The following is a 24,047-nucleotide window of genomic DNA, read 5'->3' on the forward strand; positions in this document are numbered from 1 at the left end:
AGCATTGAAATGTTTTTTTTTTTTTAAACAAACAAACAAACAAAAAAATCTTACTGACCCCAATCTATTTAATGGTACTGCATGTTTAAATACAGTATGTTCTGTATTCTTGGCATGCACCTGACTTCTGAATTAATGTGCACGCAGGCTCAGTTCTCTCTCCTCTAATCTGTGAGATTGAGCCGTCATCACGGTCAGAAAGGGTCGACTCCATGTCAGGCTCACGCCAGCTGTCCAACACTGAACATGTGTACTGCCATGTGCTCTCTGCCGCTGTCAGTCATCTGTCTTATTGCCAAATCTTCTGTAGAAAAGCCCATCTTCACCATTCCAAAGCTCTCCCCAAAGAGTCTTGTTTCTTGTTACAGTTTTTGTAGTATCCTGATGTCAATATTGGTTCTTTGAATACCTGTAAAACATTTGAATAATCTGTATATTTCACAAATGATTATGAGAATAGCAGATCACTTACTATCTGTGGCATCAATAAAATGAATAAAAGACAACTTAAAAGTCCTTCCTCTTACCCTACTGTAAATTACAGCATGTATCGTCTCTTTAATGCTGCAATAAATCCAGGATTTTACAATTACTTCGAATTTTGTGCTGAACCACAAACTACTGAACTGGATCTGTCAACATCCATTAACATCAATGAACTCGGGCCCCTTCTGCTTTAGGAGTGATAGAAGTCATTAATGTGTGTGATGAAGACCTTAAAGAACAGCTGTGTTTGAAAAACAGGAAGATCGGAAGATTAAATGCTGCTCATGAATCAGTTTTGTTTCAGAATTGAGAACTTCCCACACCTGTGCACCTGGCTGACACCGGTGTGATTTTTTATTAACCACATCTGGAAACCCTCCAACAAGTAACTGTTTCCCAACCAGAGACTGAATTTGCGCTCATGGGGGGGGGGGGGGGGGAATCCTTCTCTGTCCTACTCAGTGTGTATTGGTGTTATGTAATTTTACCATCTGGAATTGACATTGTGGTATGGATTTTTTCTTCAACAAAATCAAGATTTATTTATTTTTTTTATTTTTTTACTTTAACATTAACATAGTGTCTACTGGCTTAATGTATTCCCAGTTTAGTAATTTAAGGTTATCAGAAGATAACGCACAGTTTTATTCTATATTTAATGTTGTGTCAGGCTCTTGAGTCAATTAAAGCATCTTAAAAGCTTTATTGAATTCAGTACCACAAGTAATATAATAAACCAAGCTGTATATCTTAATGTATCTATAAATTGAATATACATTTGGCAAATGTTTTATTTGATATTAATAAGTCATTAGAACTTATTAATGAGCTGGAAACTAAGTAAAGCCCTAGCTGATTAATTATACCACAGAGTTTTTACCACTGGTTCAGGCCAAAGTGAGTTTTTAAGTGGCAATACGAGGACATCTACTGGTACACAGAGAAACTTATATAACAAATACCAATTGTTCTTTTCTACATTAAGATGAATACATTGAAATGTATGTGAATGTTCCACCGTATTTTTTACGTAAATGCAGTCCATTTAGGCTACTTGAATGTGCGAGATTATCTTACAGTTATTTTACCTGTACAAAAACAGTCCAAAGTGCTGCTTGATTACTTAGTAGCAAACTCGTCTGCATGTTATTAAGGGGTTTTAATTCACTATCATAATAGCACTGATTTGCTGTGCAATATTGCACAGTTATTCTTCGTGTTATTTGTCATTCAAAGAAAATATCAAAATAAGGTGGATTGGCTACTCAGATAAGATAAAAGATACCCAGAGGCTAGTGCATTTATTTTGGCACTACCCTAGATTGGCGTGAAAAGACCTGCCATGTTTGTTATTGGGAATATTGATAAAGATTTTTCTTTACTTTGGGATAATGTTTTGTTTGGATTTGTAAAAAAAAAAAAAAAAAAAGTGCATTTACCGAAACACTAATTGTACTTCTATATCTTGTTGACAAAATGTTATATACATGAATGTATGTATATTCACATGTCAGAAGCCACTTTTATGTTTTGCTTATTGATATACAGGATTGATTTGGGACTATTTCTAACTCATTTAACAAGCATTTTAAAAATAGTTGAATGTAATGTGTTTTGTTTAGCCTAATTTTTCTGCTTAGTAATTTATTTTTATTATTATTTTGTATTTTTGTATTGTAACTGCTTTTTTATTGGTTGATATAATGTCCGTCATAAAACAATAAGGCTGTTAATCCAAAAGATATGTTAGTTGCTGTAACTAGTCACCATTTATTTTATTGTTATTATACTTTCAGGCTACTATATTTTCTACTATACTTTTAGGCTACTATATTACGTGCACACGCACACACACACACACACACACACACACACACACACACACACACACACACACACACACACACACACACACACATTTAACCCCAAAGAGTCATATTAAATCTAGGAGAATAATTAATGACTATTTTCAACTTTTAATTTTCAGACTCCTTTACAGTTTTCACCTCTAAATTATACTGTTTGATCTTCAAGTTCAGTTTCAGTCTGGTGAACATCACTTTAGTGTAAAAAAAAACAACAAAAGCAATTAACACCAGTAGAAACCAGCAGAAAACATATTTTAGTTCCGTTTCTCTAGGCTATTTCACATGTACAATGAATCCCGAATGATGCATAACAGTTGGACTTTGCCCAGTGTTTGGTGTTAATCATAAATTGGCACATGTTGGTAACATCGCTTTTTTAACAGTAGAGGGTACTAGAGCCCTGCTATAGGAGTCCTGTTACTAACTGCAAGACTCAAACGGCTTATTACTGGGTTTTTAAATAAACTGAGTGTTTATTTATTTATTTGTTTATTTGTATATTTTTTTTGTGTTAATTAACACAATATGTGCATACAGACCTATAGAAATGTATGTAATACAATAAAACGTCAAGTTCCTATGGATCCAATATTGGGATCTAGGAAACTACCCATCCCTGATTACTCCACAAAAGTGCAACCACGTTGCCCCGCCCCCCAATCAACAGGGATTGGATAGTCTTTCCTCCCTGAGTTTCGGCAAACGCTGTGATTGGCGAGATAAGTTGTCATTCATTTCAGCGGGGAGTGTTTCGGATCCTGAGAGGAAGTGAATGATTCGCGTTTGCACTTGACGAAGGGAAATCATATTGTTGGGGAAATTAAGCGTGTATCCACCGAATTTCAACCGTTAAATGAGATTAAACCGGTGGACGTACATCTTTCGTCGCGATATGGTTTAAGAGGATAATCATTTTTGGACTCTGACTTCGTTGCTTTGGATCAACTTGCATTCACAGGAGATTTGAGGAGGACACACTTTGCTATTGTTCCAGCTTTCACACGAGCGTGTGTGTGTTTTTGTGTATGTGTGTATTAAATTGCCATTTGGCTTTATGGCTACGAATTTCGAACCCATTTATGGACTCTCTGAGGATGAAGTAAGTACTGTTTTTCTCAACTATACCATCTTTAAGACAGTGCATGTCTTCCACCATATTGTAGTTATTAAATGTTTATTGTTTTCCATAACCTGATTTCAGTTTTCAATTCAGATTTCAGTTCCAATGTGACAAATTATCAAGATCAATTTGATCAAACCTAAGATAATTATTTTAGTATCACAATAAATATTTATATAAGGCGATAATGACGATCATTTTGTGCATCCCACATTTCCATAGAATTTTATTAGATAAATAATGTTAAGAATGTAAAGGAATCTTGAAATCCTAATATTTCCCTTCTAATACCCAAATACTTTTCTTGATTTAAGTCATTTAATGCATAATGTTTTGATTTTTATGATTGACAGCTCATCTGTCAAATATCAGGCTGACATTTCAAGATTTCTGGGTTTGTTTTATGCTGTACCATATTCGATATGCTTTTGGATGTTGTTATTGTTGACACTGACAGTATAATTGGCTAAAGGATGGGCGTTTTATTTTTATTTTATTCTGTATTAGTAATACAGTGTTATTGGTAGCACCACATTTTCATAACACTGCCTTGATGTAACTATGTGGGCCAAATTTGAATGGATCATAATCAAGTTTTATTACTAGCTGAAACCATTTTTATGTTGTTTTGAATAATGTTACAACAGATTATGTAGCAACCAAAACACTATGTTGTTCGTCATAACAGGACCCTGGTGTAACCCTCTGAAAATTCAGGTCAACTTTCTTGAGAGCCTGAGGACCGTCTTAGGAAGCAGGTGTTTGCCTATGATTCACTTGGATCCCTGTTAATGCCTTTTTTAGTCATTACTACTGCTCTTCGTGACATACTAGATCAGTCTTTTAGTTTTTAATGCTTATGATGATGATATAGTTCAAGGCCACGTGTTCATAGGTGTAAATATCAGTGACGTTATTATTATTTTTTTTATATAGGCTTTTTTTTTATTTGAGTCCAAAGGAGAGATCTGAGTCATGTATTACTGTCATTACAAGTTGGCAGGTACCTATTTAAGTCTTTATCACATTAAGTTCGCCAGTCAGCAATTTATAGAAAGATATGTGACCTACTGTAGCACGTATAGCATACCAGGTTCTTAGGTGGAAAAGTACTCAAGAACTTGGCGTCCAAACCCTGAAACTGTAACGTAAGACTAAAGAAGTTAATGGATAATTTTTGCAGTGATTTAATATGTTTAATGTAAACAAAGAGAGGAATGTTACTAGCTAGATGTTCATCAACAGGTTAAACGGTGGATGATCAAAGTATGTTTGTGTTTGGACGTTAAACAGCAGGAGAAAGACTGAACATGCCTTGATTCACTTTCTGAGGAAGTTGTCTTGATTTGATTTGATTAAAGTGAAAACACACCCTATCCATTTTCTAAATGCATGTTTTAGATCTAATTGTGAGTGATTCATCCATGCATATGGTAGCTAATTGTAAAAATGCCATAAATGGATCTTCCCGTGAAATTAGGGAATTTTTTGTCTAGTGAAGTATGCAGGTCTTCTTCAATCATCTAGTCCCCCTAAACTCATTTCTTACCAAAGACAAGCTTGCATTCAGATCTGCCTCCATTTAATCAAAAGCTGATGGCTTGAACCAATTCCCCACCCTCCTGTTTTGTTTACGTCCAATACAGAATAAATGATCTTTCACCGCTTCCGTTATATCATTACTTTAAGTAATATTTTCTTGTCGCAAATTAATAAATTGGCTGATGTTTGCCATATATCAACTTGAGAAATAACCAGGTCTGCTGGCAAGCTACTGTGCTGTTGTTTTGTAGAAGTAACGTTCCTTGGTGGTCGGCATATTGTCACTATTTTAAGCATAGTGTTTTAAGCATCTGCATAAATTTGTTGCATCTCTAACTGTCTCTGTTTGCTTGTAACAGAAAATCACTAACTCTTATTAAAAAAAAGAATTCTATTTAGTCTCTTTCACTGTAGAACTGCTGCAAAATCTGTTTAAATGCACATTTTTCAAAAGTTTTAATGAATTCAATCCAATTTTAGATCCTGAAGTTCTGTTTATGAATTGTTGGAATTCCTGAATTCAGAACAAAACAGATAATCCTCATAATAATGTAGCTAATCAGAGTTGCCATGAGCCAAAAGTTGTATATATATATATATATATATATATATATATATATATATATGTTAGTAGTGCTGTCAAATTATTAATCGCATCCAAAATAATGTGTGAAGTGTGTTTGTGTGTAAATAGACACACATGCATATATTTCAGAAAGATATGTTATGTTTATATTAAATATATTTATTTATAATATAAATTTTATAAACATAGACATGCAAATATTTTCAAAATATTCATTATCAGTGTGTATTTATATATTCATAATAAATATACACAGAACACACTATGCAAATAAGAACTTTTTTGTATGCAATTATTAGTATAGTGATTAATCGTTTGACAGCACTTATATATATATAATAAAAAAAAATGTAAATATACAGTGTCCTCCACTGATCATTTTGTAAGTTGACATAATACAAAAATTTTTAGTATATGATTTGTTAACATACTCATTCCTGTACTGCATATGTGTGCAAGGTATTTTGAATCCGACTTGTTTTTTTAAACTTTAATTTATTTTAAATTTTTTCCCATCCTGTTGATCGAATTATCTCAGGTCTACACCATTCCATTTAATCCAATCAAAGTTTTATTTGGATCGATTGAGGTGTTTGGGTACATGTAAACATACTTGGTGTGTATGGCCCTTAACAGAAGTGGTGCTTCACATAAGTGTTTATTTATTTTAGCAATTTTGGTTGTAGTTGATTTGAGAAAGTGTTACTGTAATACACAGGGTTACACTTGCAATCTCAAGTTATTGATTCATCAAAAGTATTTTCCCTCCAAAGAACCATCGTGTTATTGTGTTATCCCAAATCATTGCATGACAGACACGCACAACACACAGAAGACATGCTATGCTTCATTAGTATGCGACAAGTATCCGTCAAGTTGGCTGGGACTCAGCCCTGTCAGCGGGTCTGTTTACCACACAACATTTTCTCAGTCCTGTGGGATCCCATCACTCGCTCCCTGAGTTCCTGTCTCTTTGCTGGCCTTGATCGTGCCTTTCTCATGCTCCTATAGATCTCCGTTCCCAAGACACTGTCTGTACACAGGAATGACAAGCTCTCCCAGAAACAGTCTGTCAATTCCGATAGACCTTTTGTTGACTGAACTCTTGTGGAATTGTAGACCCCCATTTGTTTTATTTCTGTTGGACTATTTTACAGATTTATTGCCTTTTATAGATTAGACATGCACACCTAAGGTGAAGGCTTAGGTTGGATGCACATTCAATTTGGATGCACGTTGTTCAAATAATCTTATTGTGAATGTGCTAAAATGCACCTGGTTTACATTGAGGGAGGACACGCAAACGTTTACTTGATAACGCACTCACGCTTGGTATCATGAGCATGGAATGTGATACAGCTACAGTACATGCTGTCACATCATCTTCATTAAAAATACATGAGCAGTAGTTGCAGCCGAATCATGTTTTCCCGATCTGTGTGACATGCTTCTGTGCTGATGTCCCAAGATGGAATTAGAAAACCCAGGAACCATAAAACCACAGCCAGATGCCACAAAATCTACCAGCATTGTGTCAAATATAAAACCGTTTACTCTTTTGATAGATGTACTACTTTCTTGGCATTGTGAAAACACTCATATAGTGCACTTCGACTGTAATTTCTAATCGAATGGCAGCAAGTTATCAGAAATGAGGTGTTTTCAGTGTTTTAGTTATTTAAATTGAACAGTGCTCTCTTATTTGCAAATGTTGCTGTACTTTTTCTTTGAAATACTGTTCTGTTTCACCATCATTATTGAATAAGTATGGATTGCACTTTCTGTCTTACAGCCAAGGTCAGCATTTGGATTTAAATTTGAAGAATTTGATGAAAAAGCTTTTTCAGTTTGTGTCCATTAACTCTAAGTGAATAAAGAAGCACTTGTACTTTAATATTTCAGAATGTGCCATTTATTTAATGCTGTTTGCTGAAATTTAAGAATTTGGAATTCAGGGCATGGAATGTCTTGGCGTTGGATTTAGAAAGTGTGTGGAATTCTGTGTGCGATTCAGACAGTTACTGAGTTACCAAGTAGAACGCAACAATAGGCCATAATTTAGCATTCTGTACATGGCAGCCACATGCTTACAGAAGGTCAGGGGCACTCTGGGTCAAATCAGGGCTATTTACACCTTCTGCCAATGCCTACGTATCCCACAGAGCAATTTGGCATAAAGTATGTTGTTTAAAGGGAATCTTGATCTTGCAAACTTATCAAATGTGAAAACTTGAGTAGCAAATCAGCATATAAGAATTAGGGGTGCTCCGATCACGATCGGCCGATCGTTATGCGTATCTCCTCAGTAAAGCCGGTTTTCTAATCAGCGGTTAATTCCATCAGGTGCGTGATTTCACATAGAGCAGCTGTTACTACACAGAGCCGTTGTTAATAGAGAAGATGCGCAAATCACGTTAATTTTCAGCGTTTATTGGCCCATCTTCTCAGTTAACAACGGCTCTGTGTAGTAACAGCTGCTCTATGTGAAATCACGCACCTGATGGAATTAACCGCTGATTAGAAAACCGGCTTTACTGACGAGATGCGCATTAACGATCGGCCGATCGTGATCGGAGCACCCCTAATAAGAATGATTTCTGAAGTTTATGATGCTGAAAATTCAGCTTTGCCATCGCAGGAATTAATTATGTTTTAAAATATATTAAAAGAGAAAAAAACTTCTTTTAATTGCTGTAATATTTCAAAATATTTACTGTTTGTTTTTTAATCAAATAAAGGCAGCATTGGTGAGCAGATATGTATCTTCTGCCAGACAAAAACAAAAGCAAAGTCTTGTTGCCTAGAAAAGTAATAACACCTATATTGAATTTAGAATCATCAATTAAAATGGATAATAAATGATAATATATTGATAATAGCCTGATGGGCAGAATTCTAATTTCACACTCGCTTAAGTTTCAATGCTGTCACCTGCAGGTTTTTCATTTCCTGTTTGTTAGGTTGTAATTTGACATACCTTAGGGCTCCTGAGAACTGTTTTTGCAATAGGAGCATGATGACATGCTTCTAAGCACTTACGGTGAACCTTTCATTAAGGCAGACTTAGTTCTGATGAAACCAGGTGCCATAATATTATGAACGCCATTGATATGGAAATGCTTCCACTCTGCTCAGCGTTCTTGATTATGTAACTGCTGATGGAAGCATCCACACAAATGCTTTATAAATCTGGGTGTTTAGCCAGGTTAAAAACGGTCATTGTGTAACGTGAGAAGCCCTTTAATAAAAACCCTGTACAGTGAGAGCATAGATCTTTGAGTTGTATTCGAGTGCTTATGAATCGCATTCATAGACTATCTCACATTAGGAGAAATCACCATCATATGGTGTCTGTGATGGACCTTAGTAGGGGTGTAGCTGCCATTATCAAAATGTAGCTCTGCTGTGTTCTAACATATAAAATGATGGATTTAAAAAAAGCAGCGATTTTGACTTTCGAGCCGCCAACATTTATGTCTTGCACTTGGGAACTGCTGTTTTTTACTGTTGTTTTAAGTGGCATTTAAGATGCTACTGTATTGCAGTCGTCCCATTAGAACGACCCCAGCGGACCAAGGTTTCCCACTTGAGACCTGATGATATATGACATGGAAATGCCAAACCGGTCATTGAACTAATCTCTGGGTGTGCACAGGAAGCCAGTCAGAGCTTCGGCTCTCTAAGAGGCTGCTGGAATCGGAATCCTAATTATCCAGCTTGACAGCCACAGCTTGAGAAATACTTTTCTGCCATCTTACGTCGACGCGAAATAAAATCAGCTGCAGCCCTGAGACTTTATTATTATATCACTCAAATATGTTAAATAGGGCTGCAGCAAAGCCATTCCTTATTTATAGACTTGACGGATTGAGCCATTACAGTTTTGTTGACGTAGTAAACACACCACTTTATTTTGATTGCATGGGTTCTTTTCTAATGTTTACAGGCAACTCATCGTCAGAGTTTGTTGTGGCTGACGTAACCTGCTGGCAACCAAACGATTGTAGGCTCAAATCCTGATCCATCAACCACCTTGTTCTTGAGCTAGACATTTAAGGTCACTTTACTCCAGGGGGATAGAAGTTGCTTTGGATAAAAATGTAATCTCAATGACTGAATAATAATCTTTATTTTTTTTTAATCTTTATTTATTAGTATCTTTATAAAGGATGCATTGAAGTGATCAAAAGTGACCTTATAACATTACAAAATAATTGCTTTTTGTTTGGTTTTTGACACAGTTACAGGAATAAAGAGTAGCAGCCATTTTTCTTAGATATTTTTATGTTTAGTTATTACTTGTGTCCACTTTAAGTCCCTCTAGCATCCCTGGCATTCAACAGCAATACCAATGAGTTATCATTTCCTCTAATGGACCAAACCCAGCTATCATCTCTGCCTCACCAATTCATCTCCCCAAGTGTCTGGAGTGTGTAAAGTGGCATTAGAACGGAAGGCGGGTTTGTAACTCTGGTTGCTTGCCCTTCTGCAGTGTTTTATCTTTTAACCTCAATTAGAGAATGGTGGGAGATTCAGGGAAATAATCATAGTTACGAGCGGGAATGTTTACCACCATGTCAAGTATTATCTGAGAGCTTTGAGTTGAGTTCAAGGGTAAGACATTTTTTGTGTTATTGAATTATGTGAGAAAGACGTTCTCGCGTGGTTATAATTGATTACAAGGGTCAAAAGAGTGTGTGTTTGAATGCATGCAAAAGGAAAATGTGCATTTACAATTTTCATGAATTAGAGGCCCATGCCACTGTGATTTCTGTTTAAATACATATATGTTGGAAACTTCTTTGCTTCTCTTTTCAAGGGTTGTTGTGTCATCCTGAGCTAGTGCTTGGGCTCTTAACTATGATGGTTGATACATAGGAGTGATTGGAGTTGAGAGCTAGTGCTGTTCTTTTTCTTGGGCCAGTTATTTTATAAAGGTGTGTTGGAATACAACAAGTTCTGGCGGTGAGATTAGAGTGAAGATGGATTCTGAACATTGTGGACCTGAATGAGGGAAGAGCTTCTTCATGTGCAACTGGTCCCTGATTTCCCTTAATGTCCTGTGTTGTCCTTTTATGGAAATTTCAAAATGATGTGAGATTCTCAAAGATTTGAGAATTGCTTTGTCACGTTCAGTGTGGACGAGCCTCAAGGTGTTAGTTTTTTTTTCATTTATTTTATTTTATTTGTTTATGTTTTTTTGGCTAGTAGAAGTTATGAATGGACGGTAACTTAAAAATTTAGTAGCAAAATTGGCTGGTGAGCCAAACCCTGATTATAAATGTCTTTAATGACACAATCAATTTAATGCATCTTTGCTGAATAATAAGTAATAAAAGTAGTAGTAATAAGTATTAATTCCTTTTGAAAAATCTTACCGTCTGAACTCAAACTGTTGAACAGTAGTGCATATAGTATTATTTTTCCAAGGTAATTATTTCATTTTTAAATTTTTGCAATGAATCATTTTGTGTTGAAATGGCTTTTAAAAAATTAAATAAAACATGAGCCAAATAACAGCTATTTAAAACCGATATCATTTGTAACATTTGTAACAACTTTAATGTTTCTTTTGATCAATTTAATGCTCTTTTTCTGAATAAAAGTATTAATTTCTTAATTTTTATTTCAAATGATTATTATTTACTTTATTTTTATTTTTGCTATGAATCCTTTGATACTGGAATGGCTTTTAGAAAATAAAATATCATGAGCTTTATCATACTTCCCAAAAAACGTCAGAAAAGGTTTACAAATGAAATGACATTTCCTTCATACCAAAATACAGTAGTAGCTTTCTGCAAAGACATCTAGCCTCTGTTTGCATTTTATATGAAAAGCACAGATCTGTCAGTTTGAGCTACCCGGTGGGATGACAGAAACACCCAAGTACCTTTCAGATTATAACAGCTTCTCCCATCTCATCCAAATTGTATTAGTTCTGTAATAATTAGGTCATATACGACAGGCAGAATAAATACAATCCGTCACACTGGCGGTGGTTGTTGTTGTTTGCCTCGTCTGCACGAATGATGCATGTCTTTCAGGCAAGACTTTCAGACATAAATAGAAGGAGAATTTCAGAGAGCAGAAGTGGGTAAAGCAGGAGAAGAGGGCCTTTCTTACTCTCTACAGTGCGTCATTTCTGGACTGGTGAGCTTCACAAGCCGAGAGGGCGAATAAGATGCTCATTGTGTGATCGTGATCGGGATGAATAGCTATTGAAAGCTGGCCGAGGTGATGTTGGGGGTGGGATGCACTTATGCAGAGTGGGAGTCGTGAAATGGTGGTTGTATCTATTGCTGGAGAGCTTTTGAAGGCCAAGCTGAGAACTTTAGACCACCTTATTCAGCCTTAAGACAAGAAACTGGTGTGCTGGATCTAAAGGCCTTGGTTTATAGCTCCCTAGGGATTTTTTTTTTTCCTCTGCTATACCATCGAAACAGTTCCGTCTTAGTTTGCATCAATGAACACAAAAGCTTTCTTGGCTGCCTCTTCTTTCTAATTTCTTTAAGATGCTCCTTTTTCATCTTCTCCTGGAGGTGAAATTGGGAAGCTCTCACGACTTGGAATCAGCTTAAATTTAGGCTATGGGTCAGTTTGTTTTTTGTCTTCTAGACTCGATTTATTCATGTTGGTCTTTTCTGTGTGTGTCATGTTTTGCAGAATGAATCTCGTATTCTTCGTGTCAAGGTCATTGCTGGCATTGATCTGGCGAAGAAGGACATCATTGGTGCCAGGTAAGGAAGAACTAAAGGATGTGTCCGGAGAGGTGGTGAACCATCCAACCTAGAGATCAACGGATATGGGTTTTTCTATAGCCAATGCCAATATTTAGAGGTCATGGTCAGCCAATGGCCGATATGTGCTGCCGATTTTAAGGGCCAATATCTTGAAGGTTTTTCCCTTCATTTGCATGCTAAAATGTCACACTAATAATAATTGGATGCCAACATTTCTAAACTTATCACTTATTGTTATTATTTTTGTTCATGTGAAGAGGATGATCTTTTCCGTCTAGTTTACATAAAAAATAATAGTAATATAATAATAATAATATTATAGTTTAACATTCAGATACATTGGATATGTGCAAAACGAGACGTGAGCAATAACCTCCAAATACATGTAGTCAAACCCGCGCTCGCTCATCCTCGTATGCACGCACTCATGCATTGTCATGATCTAATGCACTTTAAATTTAATTGACTGTGCAGCACAGCCACAAGCGCCACAGTTACGTTTGGGATAATTTTATTTTTAATGATAAGTGTCATTTGAAAACATTGCAATTGCGTTTTTAAATACAACAACGAGCACCAGGAAACCATTTAAAGAGGCGCATTCAGCGGTCTCCTTGACGGGAAACAGTCAACAAATCAAAATGATCTCAAACGTGTGGCGCGCTCTCTTCATTTTATCAAATGATCATAATCACATCTATTCATTTTACAGTCCTGCTACTAGCATTTTATTCAGACTAAAACCCCTTTAATTCGGGTGAGAAAGCTTTTTTTTCTAAGTGACTTTTGCACATAATAATAATACCGCTGCAGACACATTTTGCAGCCTTAAGGTTATTAACTGATCGTTAATTTAAAACAACGATTCACATGGAAATTATCGAATATTGACATCCCTAAATGCAGATGAGTTGGATGGAAACCTGGCTATTGTCTCCATCAAACCATGCTTCCAAACAAATGTCATTTAGCGTTCAAATGTCACCGTTCTGGGCAGCTCCAGGACAACTGTCTCTCCGAGCACAGTGTTGTCTGTGAGCGGGGCGGAGTAACGTAGCCCTCAATCACGCTGCAGTTTTGGGAAAGCTGCCAACTTCTCCACCCCATTTACAGAGTGAAATTCTCTGACTACCTTTATCTCCCAGGACTGTTGTTGAATCTTCCAAAAGTTTTGGCTTAGGGTCTTTCACATGCGGCAGCAGCACTTTCCACCGCACCAATAACACAGGGCTGCCCGCTGACGTGCCTGACTTTAAATCAGCGCTACTAAACACGGATATCGGCCGATACCGATATATTAAAAAATGACAAATATCGGCCCGATATATCGGCCGACCTCTAATCCCACCTGCCCAGTCTGTTCGCCCGTTCATTAGCAAATGCAAATCTTGGAAACACTTAGATGTGAGTGCGCATTTGAATTTGTTTGTGTTTTTCCTTCTTTAGTTTTGTGCCTGAATATCTGAGTTGCACTCTGTGAGTCTTTCTTTCATTTAGACAATAGACTTATCCAAACAAATTATCTGTGTGCCAGGAAACCAGCACAAAGGGAAAATGATTGGCTGATCTCATTTGTGCAATGTTGCAAGTTCTCTTTATACCACTTTGAAGTTCTCAGGTTCTAAAGTCAGAGGTCATAGAGTGCATAAATTACCCACAGTAACTTTTCTGATCATATCAATTAAATGTAAGTTCGATGTCAGTTCAACGTTAGGATGGATTGCATAAAGCTGACGTAATTTTATAGGCCATTCACAGCATTTCATGCTAACTTTGTACTAGGGTTTAACCCTTTACTGAAATTATAACAGTCAATACTAATTGCAACCAATGAAATTTCTTGATTTCTAATACTCTGATATTCTGTGGCTCAAGTGGTAGAGCATTTTGTTAGCAGTGCAAGTTTGTGGGTTCGATTCCCATTGAACACGTTAGGTAAAAAATGTTATTATTTAAATTAAATTATTTATTTAAATTACAAAAAAATTCACAAAAGCCCAAAGATATTTTTTTCCCTGAAACATCTTTCACTGAGAAATTTCTAGTTAAGAAACTGCATGTAACACTTTGAATTAAGCATTCTGAATTAGAAATACAATTCCAGTTTTGTAATATTCATACTTCAAAACAAATTCTTTTCACACATTATTTCAGGTATCTAAAAACATGTTTATACAACAAAGTACGATGAACTACAACAAAGGGACTTTCATACATGCATGTATTAGGCAATCATCAGCTAAAACGGTTTACAGTTATGGCCCTGGAAATGCCTGGCAATGTTATTTGTCCATGACTCTCATTTATCATACACTATTAGTTAGCTAATAAATAACATGAGTTAAGGTAGAAAATGATAACCACTTACATTTACAGCTGTCCAAAATGCCGTGTCATTTTACTACGGCTATTAATATTTTTTTTATGGGAATTTTGACATCCCTACTTTGTACGTTTGCAAGTTATGTTTATACCATACAATTGTAATACACTGGCAGGACCTAATAAAAATGCAGATTTGAATGCTGCTAAGATGTCTAAATAAATTGTTATTTTTGTTTTAGTTTTATTTTAGCTTTAGAGGCTCAAGGCAGGTTTGGTATCAAATTAACCTTTGATACCAACCCTCTACATTGCGAGTAAATGCGACTAAATCTTCACTCTGGGTGACTAAATGATGTTTGATGTTCGCCAATAGCCAATAAATTCTCAGATTATGAGAATTCTGAGATCTGTGCTATTGTTCAGTTCATCTCAAAGGATGTGCAGCACACTTGAATTTGACAACAAAAAACGGCGAAATACAACAAAGGGACTTTCATGTATACATGTATTGTCATCATCGCTTCGGTGAGAGCGAGAGAGAGAGTCTTAAATAAATGCAGAATTGACGCACTACATGTAAATTATATATTTTTTTTATTTTCTTGTCAAATAATGGATTTTTTCAGCTTTTAAGAATTGCTGGGTTTTCTGTTAGTGGGCGGAACTAATGCGCAAATGGCAATCTTATTGGCTGGTGCTCACCTGTTATCGTCCTTGTTTTGATTTCGGCGAATCAGTTCAAGATAATGCACACAACCTGATTAATATTCATGAATCCAGCAGCTCGTTAATCCTTAGTGCGTTTTATAGTGTTCTTATTATCAGAATTCTTCTTATTATTATCATCTTATCAGTATTATTGTTAGTTGTTGTTGTTTTTTTTCCTTTTTTTTTTTTCTTTACTGAAACACTAAATGACCAAAAAAGCTCCACCACCAGTCCTATATTCAGTTAAAATGTTTATGCATTCATACATGGTTACCAAGTTTGAATTCTTATTACTGAAGTTCTATCAATAAATAATACTTGATTATCATAATATCATATTATAATGCTTGACATATTTTTGTTTATGTAAGTATGTATATTTTAGGGCTGAACGATTAATTGTTTTTTGATAAGATCGTGATATGAAAAAACTAAATTTTTTAATTACACTCAGTCACGTGAAACGCGAGAGTAAAGAGGTGTGTTCGACTGGACTTCACGATCGATCGTTGTATGACATCAAAGTATGGCGAGAAAAAGCAAAAGGAGACTTCTGCTCTCTTATAGCTCTCACAGTACTTTGATGTCACACACCGATCAACTTAATCATTGCTGCTTCAAGTTGAACATATCTAAGTGCAGTCTTTAGAGGAAGCATTAGGTTGCATGCTACAGTGTTGCCAAGTCTGTGGTTTGGGGAAGCCCTCCATACATTGTATATTTTACCCCGTGAAATACTGGTGGACAAAATAAATGAATCCGTAAACAGCCAAAGGACGTAACTTAGAATGGGAGATGGATCGGTTTGTGAAAGAGAAGAGAAAATATATAAAACATTAATAACAGAGATGATGATGATGATAATAATAATAATAATAATAAATAAAATAAATAATAAACAGTATTCACTCTATGCTATTTTTAAATGTTTCAAGTGATGCATTTTTTATTAAAAAAAACATAAATTTTTTATAATGTTTAGTGAAATTATTTGGCGAGACCAAAAAAAGTTTGAGAACCACTGGGTAAAGTTATAAGAAAGTGCAGTCCACATTTACATATGTTTATTACAGTGACTTTGAATTACCTAAAGTAGTGTGATAAAGCAACAGATTTGTTTGTATATTTCTGCAGTCTACTTAAGCTTGTGTGATTTGTATATTAATGTTTACACCAGGCTTATTTGTCAGTGCTTTATGTTGTCATAATTATTACATGCTTTCAAGGTTGGAAGTTCAACAAATCATCCAATATACTACTGTGATTGTAGTTGCTTAATAAAAAAGTAATTCATATCAATTCATGCATCACCTAATTTCATCGTAACATAGGCCTGGCCTACAGAAAATAACATTTCTGTTTAAGCTATCTAATATTGTGTTGGTCATACTATACAATGTTGAATAATACAGAACATAAAGAGCTTAAAAACATTATCGCATATTAAATCGCAATATTGGTAAAAAAAAAAAAAAGAATTCGCAATTAGATTATTTTCCGAAATCGTTCAGCCCTAGTATACAGTATATCAGTCAGGCGAGAACACAAAAGAAGATATTTTTGAAAAATGTTGTGATCCAAACTGTTAATGAGCACCATTCACTTCAATGATAGGGAAAAAAAAATCTGTAGAAGTCAAACACCTGGTCACAAATCTCTAAGAGTCGACTAAAATAAGACTAAAATCAATAACAGATTTACTAGACAATTTTTTTTAACAGCTGGTATAGGAAACAAACTTAACCAAAATACATAAAACACAAATTCAACTTTATTTCAACACAACTGTGTCTTTATTTCGATTCAAAAGCTTTTAAGCAGCAACAAACACTGTCATGATAATGTAAACAATAACTAGCTGCCAATTGACCATCAATAAAAGAAAAATAAAGTTGGGTCCAGGACCTTAAAGCTTACAGCTGAGCTGAACAAGGAGTGCATACATTTAAAATAAATATTTAATAAGTTGGGTGGATAAAAAAAGTAACAAGATTTTATAAGGTATTCATTTGTCTAGCAATATTGTATGTTTTAAATACTACAATATTGCTAGATTTGTATGTATAATGATAGGATGTGAACATTCACGTTTCACATGACTAATATAGAAATATTTGTGATATTGTCAACAAGTAGAACGTTATAAAATATACTAAACATTAGTATTAATCAAATGTATGTATCATAATATTACGTATTAGTATTGTGCTCTCATCTAACTTCCGTTGATGAATGGAATGTTAAAAGGAACAGCATTTATTTAAAATATAAATATTTGATAATGTCTTAACTGTCAATTTTGATCAAATTAACGCATCAATTAATTTCCTTCCTCCTAAAAAATCTTTACTAAACCCCACTCTCATGTCAAAGTTGCGATCAGTGTTACTGTCCCAGTGGATGCAAAAGTGAGGGCTCTTACAAATGTTAATCTTGGCTAGTTGTCAAAGTTGGTGCTACAGTAAATTTGTGGTAACTTAATATTAGAACAATCTCTTTAAAATAAGTCTGTTCATTCAACGGCCATCTTGGCAACCCCACCGGACATGTTCTCATGATGTGTGTATAGTAACCATGTGCTGTGGAAACTCTTGTGAGTGCACATTTGCTGCTGCTGCAGCCATAGAGTTAGGATAGTTTTGTAACAGTCAAATGTGAATACACGTCTAGATTACATAAAACAGGCCATGTTTCTATCAAAAAGGCGACTGGTTCTTATTACTGAAAAGAGGAACTTCCTTTCTGTCATATAGAGGATTGTTTTTCTATGAGTGGTCTTTCTCTTCATATTAACCTTCGCTGTCATCAAAAAAACATTTAAAAAATCAACATTAAATAGCACATTTGCTGCAAAACCAGTTTTTGATTCAAACAGGGAAAGAAATTGATGTGTAGAATGGCTTGTATTTATCTTACTCATTTTGCATTCTCATTTTTCTCTTTTTTTTCTGTCTTTCTTGCTCCTGTGGTGTAGACGTCACAGCTCCTTCTGTTCTGACTGTGCTGATGTACTGTAGGCTCCATCAGACATGTCTGCTCCAATCACAGAGTCCAGGAGAGTGAGAGTGTGTGTGTGAGAGAGAGAGAGAGACAGAGACAGAGAGAGTTCATCTGTCAACATGAGTGTTTGTGTATCCCAGCATCCTATTCGCCCCATTCTAATGCCATGGGTATCTCCACTATGGGCAGATTGCTTGACGGCATGAGTCCGCATCTGAGTCTGGCGTGTTTGGATCATGAGTACCATGCTACATCTGTGCTAATTAAAGCAAAAGACATGCAGCTGAGCAAATGGATGCCACAAGGCACCATCACAGATGTCTGAACGGAGAAAGTGAGGAGGATTTGAATAGACAAAATCTGTAGGCTCCACACAGAACATCTCCCTCATTTTCTACCTAGATGACCCACTCATGTAATGAAAAGCAAAATATACCTTCTAAAACAATTTATTATTATCTTTTATATGTATTTACATTTATTTCTGTATTTTATTTAAAATGTGTTTAATAAATGCCCATAGCACAGCATCACTGTAGTTTAGAGGAATGTATTTATTCCCCTTGTTTAAAAGCTTAACATTTGTTAACATCTGCAAGTAATTTCTGACCTTTTTTGGCTATGATGAAATCAATCTCACATTCAGATTTAAACGTGATATGAAGCATATTGCTTTAATTTGGTCTTGGCATAAGGTTCTGCAGGAAAGTGAGTCCTGTTACATTTTTTGGGGGGCAGTAAAGAGCTTTTACTTAATTGGTATGGTTTTTATTTTATTTTATTATTATTTTATTTATTTTTTGCCTGTAAAGAGCTAAAAATTAAGTCTTTCACATCTTTTACTTAATTGGTGTGGATTTTTATTTTATTTTTCTTGCACTAATCTAACAAAATACTGTAGATACTGTAGCATATCAGAGTCTGTGATGGCTTTGGATTCTTTTATCCATATATTTGATTCAGTAGAACTTTAGTTTGTTCATCTTTGTTGTTATTCAAGTGTTCTTAAACCTTGTGTTGTCATTTGACAGCAGATTGCTATCAGCCTTAAAAGTCCTTGAAAAATGTCCATGAAGCTGCAGTTTTTGCACATGCAGTTGATAACCCTGTTCACCTTTAGTTTCCTTGAATCAGCTGAGATCAGTGAGTTGAGTGTTCTCTTGTCTCAGAGTCCTCCTTCTGATTTGTCGTTTCCCCCGTTCCCCTCTCATTTCAGCTTTTTGCACACAATCAAGTACCGAACCAAGTCCCCTGTGACAAAGTCGCCCATCTCTATGGTAACAGTGTGCACTGTTAGTGTCCCTATGACACCTGAGCAGCTCCATGGCCTTTAACACGAGAAAACGGGACAGCGAATTGGGGGCGTCTGGGGTTTCTCTAGTGCTGGCCAAGGGAATCAAAGATCCAAGAAATTCCAAAGCACTCTTTCCTTTGTCTACAGACTATTCTCAGGAATGATTTAGCCATTTATGTCAGTTGTTTTATACATTTTTATATTCATACGCTTTACTTTTATCTGCACACATAAATGCGTCACTCATCACCTTTTTTTCGATCGTCTCCTGGAAATTACATTTCCATTTATAGCCGTAAAATATCCATCTGTTCAAAATGTGTAATATGTTTACAAAGGCAAAAGAGCGTCCAGTCTCAAAAGTGGTATATTGTTTTATCCTAATCAAGAAAGCCGAATCCTTGTATAAACATTCAATTAGAGGCGACGGGAAATCCAGACACTGCAATTAAAAACCCAAGAAGGCCGTTTTCATCTTCACAACAGACCAAAGGAAAAGGAAGGAAGCAAAACAACTGTTCCAGAAGCCAGTGAAGGAAAAATGCTGAGCTTGACTTTGAGGCTAAAACTTAATTTGCATATTTTTTTCAAGTAAAAAAAAAAAGGTGCAGTATTGCTGGTGATGCTAAATTACATGGTTTTAGGAAGCAAATCAGCTAAAGTATCAATATTGGGTTGCTATGATTTTTTTGAGACTGTTTCCAAACTACATAATTTAATTGGCAACAACAGTTTTAGACTAACATTTGGGATTCAACCATACTTTCATGTGTTTTCCCCCTAACATGTGCAAAAATGATAGATCTTGTTATCTGTTTATGTGAGACCATGCTGTAGTCGATGTAGGGGAAAGGTGTCGGTTACTATCATAAACCAGCATGAAAACACCTACTAGACCCTTACGGAGAGTAAACCACCTGGGATTCAGTCTAATCAGCAGTTCCCAGTAACACAGCCTGGCATTTTTCCTTTCTAAGTATTCTGTTTTCTGTAAATGCAGTAAAATTCCGTCGAGTTCTTAAAAAAAAAAAACGACCTTGACTTGAACTTTGTCTTTGTTGTCGTGAAAGTCTTCACATCTCCTTGCCAATGTAATCTCTTGAAGGTTTCAGGTGTACAATTCCAAATGGAAACATAGGGTGCGTCTCAATCAGCTCCCTTGTTCAGTAGTCAGGGCACTGATCAGGGAATCTGCCATTTTAAGGGCTGTCTCAAGTGAGAAATCCTTCCAGTTTACTGGAACATTCGCTCCCTCAAAATCACACAATGCACTGCAAATTCTAGGGAGATGTGCTAACTATGCTTGCTTACCGGAAATAACGCCACATTTCTGAAGCGCGAAACCTAAACTACAGGAGCCAAATGCAACTGCAGTGTTCCCAGGTCCAGAAACTTAAGAAGGACTTTGGTAAAATAGTCCACGTGACATCAGTATTTCATTCATAATTTTACAAAGCTGCAATTAATACTTTTTCTGTGCAATGAAAACAATAATTACATAATTTATTCAACAGTTCTTCTCCCCGAGTTACCGTCTTCCGTCATCCTGGAGAGTACGTTATCAACGCAATCAGTGTTGTTAATGTTCAATATTCACCAGTGACTGGATTAGTGTACAAAATATACTGATTCACTAGATAGGGAGCTGATTGAGATGCACCGATAATTGGATAAGTTCCAAAAAGTATGTTATTTTCTGTGGTGATTAAGTAAAATGGACAAAATAAATTTTCAAGTATGAATGTGTGTGCTGTTCTACACTCTTTTTTTTTTCCTCATGTCATTTATACATGTTTATCTCAAGTTTCATAAACTGTGAAATCAAGCACACTTACCTTAAAAAAATTATTCCTATGACCAATCGTATCCTGTAAGATTTAAATCTTGTAAGACTCTTACACAACTTTTCTGTATGCATCTGACCTAATGTTTGATTTAATCACTCATACTGTGCGTCAGATTGTTCCTGTTTGGTAAACTAATGAATCCTGCTCTGCTAATCCTTAATTTCTTGACGGCTTCCTTTCTTTTTCTCCCACTTTTCCAACTTTCCTCACCAGGACCTTTGCTTTTAGTGTTAGTAGAGTTTGTTTCAGTTGAATCAATGTTCATCATTCTAGCAGAATTATCTTTCCATTGCAAAGATGTGACAGTATATTACTTCATTATTTAATTGCCTGACCAGCCAAAGGTACATTTTATAATACAAGATGAAAAATAAGTGATCTATCAGTATTTTAAAAATAGGAATTCACTGTTTAATAAATGCATTTATCTTTTGTAGATTTTGGTTGTATAAACTTATAATGTTCATTTTATCTCTCTATTCAAAATAGTCTTTGTGTTTTGTCTCTTTATTTCCTATTAGTGATCCCTACGTCAAACTCTCCCTGTATGTTGCTGATGAAAACCGTGAACTTGGCTTAGTGCAAACGAAAACCATCAAAAAGGTGAGTGTTATCCACACTTCAGTGGCTTGTTTGTGATTGAAATTTTAGTTGGTTTCTTCGAGATTTTAGGGAAACTGAATGCACCCAAAGAAATGAAGTGATGAGATAAACAGGTGATTGTTAAAGATGTTAAAGCCACTGCCACTAGGAGGAGTACTTCCATAGACCTGTGGCAGTACTGCATGGGCTTTCATAGTTATATCAGGCCTTGAAAAATGTGACACAACATTTGTAACAATTTTAGAAATGTTTTATGTACTTTTGAATGTATACAGGCTACTTAATATGAAATAATATTTTATTTGCAAAATTGTAGTGTTAACTGGGGAAGAAAATGTTTTATTTGGATGGAAACAATCCCAGTCATTATGATTTTAAAATAAGCTTTATTTTCTTTTTTAAAAACATAATTATATCATCTCTTCTCTTCTTTTTTTTTTTTTTTTTGATTCTAAATTATGACCCAGACATGTTTCATGACATTTACTCTCATTAAGTGCTTGTGGAAAAAATGACTATATGTACAGTGACAGTAATGGAATACTTTGTCCTTGAAATGCACACGCAAGGAAATAAACAACGAGCCGAAGAGAAGTCACTTACGATAACATCATCAGAAATTAGCAATTTAAATTTTAGAAACTTTATTTATTCATTTAATTAATTGGTTAATCAACATTAAGTCAAATTTCCGTTTACTTTAGTCATTACTACATTAAATGATGCTCATTTCAAGACAATTCTATCTTTTCTTTAAAGCAGCAGCATAAATTAAAGTATCATGATATATAAATAGTCTATTATGGTCTTTATTTTTAAATATGTATAACACTTTAGGTAACAACATTTGTTTTACATGAACTAAAATGGAAAATACATATAAAGTCTCTTTAATCTTAATTAATTTTAACACTAATGCATTTTTTTAAATAAAAAAATGTATGTGTTAATGTTATTTAAATAAAAATGAATAACAACTAGCAATGAACTAATAAGAAATAATAAGTACTGTAAGAAACTCATTGTTAACATATTGTTACAAAATGTTACAAATATAGGACTTTTAATGAGTAAATATGAATAATTAATGTAATAATTATAAAATGTGAGAATTAGTAGGGAAAATGTTTTGAATTGCCATTTATTAGAATTAATAATTACAAATTAAGAAAAACATTAATTGTCATTTAATATCAAAATTAATCTTCATTTTCTTTAGCAAAATGTTTGTTCTTTTAATTTTTGGGTGAAAAATCTTCCGGACATTTTCTTTACAGGTTCTTTCAGACCACTGAGAGTTTGGTGTACCTTGAGCAGGCGATGAATTGATTTAGCATTTGTGTCCATTCAGTTCCATTAAGTCACTAATCAGTAAAGTCCTTAGTCTGGAATCTCCTGTGCTGCAACGGCACACTCTTCTGGTTATTAATAGCTGACAATGCACTGCTGTGTGCAACAAAAGCCTCCTCGTTCCCCAGGTCTCTGTGTTGATGGATGCTTTACGCTTTGATAGACTGGTCTGGGAACTCAATGGCCTGTGGCCCATAACCACAGATCATCTTGTCACTATAAACAGAAACTTAGAACTATGTTTTATATACTCATTTTATATACTCCTTATGAACTATATCTACATATCTATTTTTACTAAAGGCTTAGGCATATATAATAACATTTATTCTTAATTTATGGCTAATACACTGCCTACTTTTAAAAATTTTGTGTGTCAGGAAGGTTATTGAAATGGGAATTTAAGAAATAAAAACTAAACAGTAAAGTTTTGATTGATGTTCATTTTAATAAATGCCAACAATTGCTAGCATTCAATTTTATGCAGTTTTACCAGAATGTAATTTTCATTCATTCAAAAAAAAAAAAAAATATAGCAATTTGACACCAAATATACATAAAATAGACATTTATAT

The 24,047-nt window shown here is 35.0% G+C and overlaps 1 protein-coding gene across 5 annotated transcripts in view; it reads left to right on the top strand.

Moving 5' to 3' along the window:
- Positions 1-3,098: 3,098 nt before the first annotated feature.
- The window catches only part of nedd4l (NEDD4 like E3 ubiquitin protein ligase), a 65,987-nt gene continuing 45,038 nt past the window's right edge, over positions 3,099-24,047 (top strand). For 4 of the 5 annotated variants that reach the window (XM_026196617.1, XM_026196620.1, XM_026196618.1 and 1 more), the window contains exons 1-3: positions 3,100-3,453; positions 12,269-12,342; positions 22,041-22,122. In XM_026196617.1, the coding sequence (XP_026052402.1) occupies positions 3,409-3,453; positions 12,269-12,342; positions 22,041-22,122 (201 nt within the window). In that variant the 5' untranslated portion in view covers positions 3,100-3,408. Of the gene's footprint in view, positions 3,454-12,268; positions 12,343-22,040; positions 22,123-24,047 lie in introns of all 5 variants that reach the window. The other variant, XM_026196615.1, reaches the window with a different exon arrangement.

Source organism: Carassius auratus, chromosome 21, assembly GCF_003368295.1.
Source record: "Carassius auratus strain Wakin chromosome 21, ASM336829v1, whole genome shotgun sequence".
Taxonomy (NCBI): Eukaryota; Metazoa; Chordata; class Actinopteri; order Cypriniformes; family Cyprinidae; genus Carassius; species Carassius auratus.